Source organism: Drosophila grimshawi, unplaced genomic scaffold (genome assembly GCF_018153295.1).
Source record: "Drosophila grimshawi isolate 15287-2541.00 unplaced genomic scaffold, ASM1815329v1 contig_311, whole genome shotgun sequence".
Classification (NCBI taxonomy): domain Eukaryota; kingdom Metazoa; phylum Arthropoda; class Insecta; order Diptera; family Drosophilidae; genus Drosophila; species Drosophila grimshawi.
The window spans coordinates 25,886,032-25,894,619 of NW_025063098.1; the positions used below are offsets into that span (position 1 = coordinate 25,886,032).

Sequence of the window (8,588 nt, forward strand, 5' to 3'; positions counted from 1 at the left end):
GAGACACAGACTGAGGAGGAGGTATCTTAACAGCAAATTTACAGTTTTCCGGATTTTTTTTTATAATTCAGTTGATAGCTGTTCGCCGCACTTATGAGGCGTGAGACAATGGAAAAGTGTTGCAGCTCTCACGTACGTGGCAAACACCGAAATCAATTTGAGAGTTTTCCGCTGCACCAAAAGGAAAGCCATGGAAAATCGTTTGGTAGACAGCAGACAGCAATCCGCAATCGCATTTTCCTCTTGTTTACTTTGTTGCGCAAGTGTGCGAAATATCCGCAGCGCATTTGCTGCATCAGCAGCAGCAACAACAACAACAGTCGCATCATATTGTGTTGCACTGTTGCATTATGTCTGCTTATTGTTTCAGTTCGCTGTCGCATTTGCAGCTCTTGCATTTTGTGCGTATTTGTTGTTCAGTGTTGAGTATAATTGGGTTTTCGGCAACAAAATTGAAAAGCTAGCAAAAGAGCTACAAACATATTAGAACAACGAATTTTCACTTATGTCATAAATAAGAAGCGTTAAGCGTCACTTAATCTTTTTCAAGTGCACAAAAGTACACTTTACGAAAAAAAACATGCACCTTCTTTCTAAACAAGTGGTTAGTATTCATATTTACGTTTAAAAAACATTTAATAAATCATAATTATTATTAATAAAATACAACCTCAACGTTTGAATTATTTCTCTAATGCGTTGCGTTGATCATCAACATTTCATTCAAATGCATATTTTGAAAGAAAAAAACAAAAAAGACGCCAGACTCAGATCAAGCCAGCTTTTTAATATCCATAAGTGCTCCTCTGCTCGATGTTTTTCTGTGGAATTCCATGTTCTGATCAAACGTGAATAACAAATATGTGTTCTTTCACTCCCGTCCCCAAAAAACGGGAAAAACGACATATATCCCGCAACTTAAGAGTTCAAGTTACTAAACTTGGAAGGTAGATTACTAGGAAACTCCTCCAACATTTATTTTCGGCCCCGCCGACATCCATTCTTTTTTACTACTGAACTTCAATCTTTTCTCAAAAACATATTCAGCTGCCATTTCGTCCAAAGTTTGTGTCAATAGGGGAAGCTCATCAGAAACGATTTCAGCATCTCTATAGCTTAGTTCATTACTGCAATTAGGTATAACCATATTATCTTTGGTGATGTCCACTATGACTTCACGCCTATGCATATAAAGCGCTCTGGAGCCCTTTGATATCATATTTTGTATATGGGCGCCAAAGTTTAATTTATTGTCGAACTCCGAGGTATATTAGTTCTCTACTCGGTTCTAATGGCTCATTATTAGTAACTTATATCTTCCCGTGAAGGGGACGATGAACCGCACGGTGGCTATTGCTCCACCTATCGTACTCGCTTTCCTGGGCGCCTTTGTTTTCTTCAGAGCTTCATCCGGAATAAAGCCCATTGACCCGCGAGCCGCAATGGTGCCGCCCGGTAATCCAATCCGCCTGATTGTCCCCTGGCATTTTGCAATTTTTTTCCATTAATTTATCTACAATATAATTATAAGTTATCCACCAAATTTATTAAATATTTATTTATTTTTTATTGAGAGTGCACATCAATTTTGTTCATAAAATTCCTTCGATTCCTTTTTATTAACAAGCACAGCAAATTAAAATCTATGCAAAAAAAAAAAAAAAAAAAATCAAACCCACAAACTGAAGTCGAGTTTAATTTACTGAGCATGCATATTGCATTTCAACACAAAAGCGCTTTAGCAAATATTCAAATTGGTTCAATTAGGACATAAATTAACGCCTTAACCATAAATTAAATTGATGCAAAATATAAAAGCCGCTTTAATGCCAAAAATATATGCAAAATGTGCCAAGTAACCGCCTACGAACCAAAAACAAAAAAATAAGTAATAATAAAATGGAATATCAATTTGCCAAAGAATCAAGAGTCGAAAAATGGCTTAGTAATTGCGTTATTTTATTCAAATTTGTTGGCGAGCAATTGTTTGCTTAGCGGTTGTTGGTGTTGTGACTGACGTTGGTCGCTGGGCTGGAACTGCAAGTGGAAGTGGAACTGACCCTCCAATTAACCGCCGTTCTTTCTGGCTAGCGGCAAGAGCAAACTGGTTGCCAAATTGTTGTGCATGCAAATGACAGCCACAAACGAAATTCTTCGATTCGTTTGAAATATGAACGGAAATAAAAGCAAACAAGCCAACAACTAAGAGATGCCCTGTACCAAAGAGATTTAAACAATACAAACACCAACTAGTTTTTCATAGTGTGGAAAAATGATTACTTGCCAGTCAATAAGAAATTACGATTCGGTTAAAAAAATTCTGTGGTTTCGAAGAATAGCAACAGCAAGAACAAATTTTTTTCAGAAAGTCAATTTTGTATATTTATAAATTACAACTGAGAAAAATAGACAGAAATGGCTTTATCATTTATCACTTATAGCTGATTAATCTTGAGCAAACTTTTCTCTTCCAATGTTGTACAGGGTATAGGATACAGGGTATACAAATAAAGTATGCAAAATCGTGGCAAGAAGCAAGAAGCGAGTCTGTTTGCCACTTGTGCAAATCAACGCCAAAAATTGCAATAATAAAGCTAGCAAAAAAAATAAAAAATAAATGATTTGCACCAACAACAAAGTCAACAAAAATGTAGCACATTCACTTTTGACGTGGGCTGAGTGCCACGCCCCACAGCTTGTGGCAAGCTGAACGAACTGCACGTTACGGTCAAGCTACTGTTGCAACTAACTCTTTTGCAGCAACTCACACACACACATACACACACACAGACACAGACATTCTGAGCTGGCCATTTAAGCCCGATGTTGTTTGGCAATTTAAATAATTTTAACTGCACATTCTTTTCACCGGTAGCATTATTAATTATATTAAATAAGATTTGCTAAAATAAATGCACCGTTGTTATGGTACACCTGCTCCAAAATCTGTCTTTCATCTCAAGGTCATTTGGCTTGGCCCAAACACTGATTTGCTCTCCCATGCCCATAAATTCAATTGCCCAACTGCATGTCCAATAAAGTAGACTAGAGCATCCAATAGAATATCCGGGTTGTAATTTATAACGTTATATCCTTATGCTGAAATTTGTTCTGAAATTTTTGAATTGAATACAGAGCTTCTGCAATCGCGTAAACATATTGCTAAAAGTTCTAGTAATTTATTGAAGAAGACTTTTTCTTTTATAAAGTATTTTCCACATTGACTTGAATTAAGAAAAGGACGCCTTTTTTTCGCTGAGTGCAAGTGTTAGGCAGTTGTCTAGTTTGTTGGTTGGGTGGTGTTTTTCGGCTGCGTGACCCTTCTGTTATTTATGCGACTCAAAATCGAACCGTTTTAGCCACTTGTTCTATGACCTTTGCGTGTGCGGCTTCAATTGTTCATTTTTAATTAGTTGGTTTGCCACCGCTCGATAGGGCCTTTGAGGTTATTGATTTGTGCAAAGGTTGCATTCAAATTTATGGCCACCTAACATGAGGTCTTGCAAATGAATTCGTCAATCCCAAAAAAAATATATATATGAATATATATACATTCCATACATATTCCATTTTAGCCAATTGAAATGCAGGCACACACGGTCGTAACATATTTGTAAAAGCATTAATCGTAAATAGTTGAGGTGAAAATTGTTACTAATACCAAAATTGATTTTCCGAATTGATTGGCAGTCTATACGATTACCAGCCATCTGCCGTTCGATAGAAAACAATTTGCTACACAACTCTAAAAAGCCTTCATTGGCAACGTGGCATGCATATTTCAATCTCTGCAATGCAAATACGTGTATCCAAACACACACACAAGCACATTAACAAATATGTACACCCCTGACAAAATAAATAGAGAATGTTACACAACCATTTTACAAACAAAAATCCTGCCGTTCAAATTCGTATTTAAAACAAAATCGTCAACTAAGTTGAGCGACTTATAATTATTTTAGGCACGAGTAAAGATTTTCACTAAAACTCAGGAATTTTAAGTATTAGCTATGCTTTTGCAAGAATATTTGAAATGCATTTGTATTTAAAACTGCACAAACAACAAATTCCCCTGATAGTCCAACATCGTTTTTCTCAATGTACAGCTGTGATAAAGCGAGGACGAAGTTGAACAAACTGTCGCCAAAAAGCAAAAAAAATAAATAAATTTTATGCCATATGTGGATGAACTCCGGCAGAGAAGTCATGACTGTGACTTGGAAATTCATATGATAAATTTTGTCCTTTTTTAACACTCTCTTTCACCGGGCAGTCGAACAGAGAGACATTATTTTTTCTCAATTTCTTGGAAGGCCCAAACTTTTCTTGGAAATCACTTGTGTAGTCCGGCAAAAAAAGGTAAGAAATTTACAAAATAGCTTTCAAAATGTCTGACAAGTTCAATCAACTCCCTTAAAAAAGTCATTCCCCTCATTGAAAATTGAACCTAAAGGCTTAGCCAAAATGAACCGATTCTTATAGGCAATGGCTTTTTGGATATGATTTTATCCATGTATAAATTTTAACAAGAAAATATGATTTTGTGGTGAAAATTTATGAGAGTCATGTTACGTGTCTGCACAGTAATACTACTGTATACTCTATATACTAATCTGAAACATATTTATACATGTATACATATCTTAGAGTTGAAACAAATAAATAAATAAAGTTTCTTGCCCAAAAGCTGTAATTAACATACATTAAGTGTATATTAACTTAACTCTTTAAATTGTAGTAAAGAAATGAATACACAATTGCATTTTTTTTTTTGTGATCAAATACATTTTTGCAGTTTATTTGTCTGTTTGCAGTTTCATATAATAATATACATAGATACGTATCGGGTGCACATGGGTGCAAGATACATAGAAAATTACAACAATTATTTACAACATTCTCGTTCAGCGTTGCTCTAAAGTCAAAGAAGAATGAAATAAAGTTGAGGAGCATAGCTAGTGAGAAGAGAGACAGTGGCAGTAAGAGAGTGAAGAAAGGCAGTTAAGACATGAAGAGAGACAGGGAGACATGTAGACAAATAGTTTGAGCGATTTCTACTTGAAAAGTCAGAGATGGGAAAAATAATTGAAGCGGGCAAATGAGACGGCAGCTCAAATCTCCCGTGTGTAGTCGTTTTCCGTTAAAGTGTTTCTGTGTAACAGAGATGGTTGCGTGAAGAAGAGAGCGAGAGGGAGAGATGGATAGAGAGAGAGAGAGAGAGAGAGAGAGAGAGAGAGAGAGAGTGACGCTAGCTTGCTTCGGTTGTCTCGGGCAGATAGTCTACGGTTGCTCGTCGTTTATCGTTGTCACAATGGCAATAACTCCTCCTTAATAGTGATTGTAGTGGGCATGGTATTGGCCATCATCCTCATGGGCAGAGCCACCGTAGTAGCCACCGTGACCGGCGGCACCACCATGACTGGCAGCTGCCACCGCATTCAGATGAGCGGCACGAGCATGTTGCACCTCTGCTGGCTCAACGGGAACACCATTGTGGATGACGGGAATGTGAATGGGACCCTTATGCGCATATCCTGTGGCATAGCTATCGTGACCGCCCTCCCAGCGACCATCGTAGTGACCATCATCCCAGGAGCTGTGAGAGCTGCCGCCATGAGCGGATGCCTGCGAGAGGGCGGCATAGTGAGCGGCCTTGGCGTGCTGCACCTCGGGCGTATCAACCGGAACACCATTGTGGATCACGGGCACATGATAGCCGCCGTGGGCAATCGGAGCAATGGCATGTCCACCGGAACGAGCTGCGGCATGGGCAGCAAAATGCGCGGCCTTAGCGTGCTGCACCTCGGGTGTCTCAATGGGAGCGCCATGAGCATGAGCCGCCTGACCGAGTGCCTTGGCATGGGCAGCATAATGCTCGGCCTTGGCATGTTGCACCTCGGGCGTATCAACGGGTACGCCACCGTGTGTCAGGGCGACATGAGCGGGAGCCGCACCATAACTCCAACCACCGCCATAAATCGAACGCTTGTACAGATGATGACCAGCATGGGCGCCATGGGCAGCGGCGGCATGTGCGGCCGCATGGGCAGCCTTGGCATGTTGCACCTCGGGTGTATCGACGGGGACGCCACCGTGGGTCAGCACCGGAATGTGAATGCCATGAGCTTGATGAGCATATGGCACATAGGCGGCATGAGCATGAGCAGCGGCATAAACGGGAGCAACGGCATGGACATTATGCACTGGCGCCTGAGGCAGATTGGTGCCGACCGCATTGAAGCCATGATGGGGATCCGCTGTATAGGCCACAGACTGCAAATGGCCATGTCCATCCACATATGAATAGGAGCCGCGCGTGGTGCCATCGTGAGCACGCGTCTCGTGCTTCTGTGAATTGGGATCGGAATAGCCATACGAATAGGTGTGGCTATGAGGATCCAAGTGCTGATATTGTGTGGAGACAGCACCGTGCCAAGAGGCAGACACTGTCGAGATGAACAGCGCAGCGGCAATCAACTGCAGACAGAAAGAGACAGGGAGAGAGAGAAAGAGAGAGATAGAGAAGGGGAGTTAGAAAAATTTAGATTAAGAGTTATGCCGTAACCCTGTCTACAGGTCGTCTAAAACTCACTTAAAGTACGTCTCAAAAATAAAACACTTATAAATTCGGACTATTAAAATCTTACTTAAATTTAAAAATTGCCATATCAAGAATAGAATTGTAAAATATTTCATTTTGTGTTTTCTGTCGGCATAATAATTGCAATTTCCAGTCGATAAATTAAGTTGGCAAGTTGGTCGGTCAGTTGGTCAGTTTACGAGTTGCCAATTTCTTGCGTTTCTCTTTCACTTTCGCTTTCGGCTCGAACCATCCACACACGCCTTCTCACACACACATGTATGTATGAATCTGTATATCTTTGTGCGCCATCAAGTGAAACGTTTGATTTCGATTGGAGATACATGTTACTATTAGCCAAGTCGTAGATATTACCGCATTTGCAAGAGGGGCCATTATTGTTATGTGGAGCAGCCACATAAGCAGTCTTTAACTATCCGACATGCAACATGTCAACGGCTTATCAACGGCAAGCTGTTTGCTGTTGCTGTTGGCAGCAGCTGTTTCTGATTTGCTGGGTGGCGTTTTTCTCTGTGTGCCACTTGACATGCACCCAAATTATTTGACTTGGCCGGCAAAGTGATGGTTGAAAAATAAGCACAGCGGGGTTCATCGTTTTATAATTAAAGCTTAAATTACTCAAATGTAAGCAAATAAACAAGGATAACGGACGCTCATATTATCAAAATGCCAACTGCAAAACCTCCACTTCATTATTAAATTGATTTAAATGTACTTACAAATTAGCTAATAAGGTATAGTCAAGAACTTATGGAAAGTATTCAAACTATTTATAATGCTTGCTTTGAGTTGGGTCTTATATTATATGAAATTATTGGTGAATCTAAAAAAAATAACTTTACTTTTAACTGAGCACTGCAATTTATTGATAAAGTGAACTTATATAATCTAACTATTTAAAAATTAAATTTTAAAATTTATCTTTGTAGCCTGCTAGAGATAAACATATAAATATCATTTTTTTATTTATATTTTTTTTATTCTGCATTCGCTGTGTTTTTCTCCAACTTCTAATAAATTTTCCAAAGATATCTAACCTTTTGTAAACTCAGTACAACACAAAACATATAAAATATATTTAGATTCACTACTTTAATTTTAATCTTATTTCAAAACAAGAAAAACATTTTTTATCCCTTCTAAGCTTTTTCGAATTATAAAATCAATTAAATATTGATTCGATTAATTTTGAATATAAGTACAGATTTTTAGTAAGAAAAGAATTCTAAGTTTTAGTCCTACATCAATCGCTTTCAGAATATGCAGTATTGCAAAGATTCCTTTTCTATGCTTAATTGTTTTTGTCATATCCAATGCAGCTATTGTATCCTTTTCACAAAATAAACCATGTTAAAAAATGAATACTATTTTTCTTTAATTAGGCACAGCTTGCTATTTTTACTTACAAATGGCTTCATTTTTGTTTCACAAAAAGTTAATCACAAAAGTTGAGTTGGTTTCGTTTCGAACCGTACGTTCAAAGGATTGGTTTGGGGTTTGGTTTAACTGGGAGTAACAGAAAACAAACTACACACACGACGACGACGACGACTGGTCGCTGGACGCTGGTTGAACCTCCTAGAATCTCGGACTAGGACTGTTAACGAACTGTGCTGACTGTTGGCTTTTGGCTCTAATATATACCTCAAGAGACACACAAAGTTGGCTGAGACGCCGGCGACTGCTCCAAAGACACAAAAGCAAAAGCAATAGCAATAACCAGAGCAACAAATGCATACACATACCACACACACACACACACATATACACCCAACAATAACAGTAACAGTACAATGAGAGCACTAGCAGAACAATGTGGCACAAGAGTAATCGAATTACAACGTTAATCGCGGCTCGAAGCTGGTTTTAGCCAAAAGCCAAAGCCGAAGCCGAAGTCCAAGTCGAGGCCGAAACGAGATACGACGAGTATGTTGCCAAAGCCATGTTGCCAGTCATTTAGCTAGATATTGCTAACGATTTAGCG

General features: G+C 39.0%; 1 protein-coding gene across 1 annotated transcript; it reads right to left on the reverse strand.

Moving 5' to 3' along the window:
* Positions 1-4,765: 4,765 nt before the first annotated feature.
* Positions 4,766-8,212, reverse strand: LOC6568455 (histidine-rich protein PFHRP-II). The gene is made up of 2 exons (XM_032740659.1): positions 8,011-8,212; positions 4,766-6,480 (listed from the first exon to the last, which is right to left on the reverse strand). The coding sequence occupies exons 1-2, from the start codon at positions 8,020-8,022 to the stop codon at positions 5,332-5,334; spliced, it is 1,161 nt and encodes a 386-aa protein (XP_032596550.1). The 5' UTR covers positions 8,023-8,212; the 3' UTR covers positions 4,766-5,331.
* Positions 8,213-8,588: the final 376 nt, after the last annotated feature.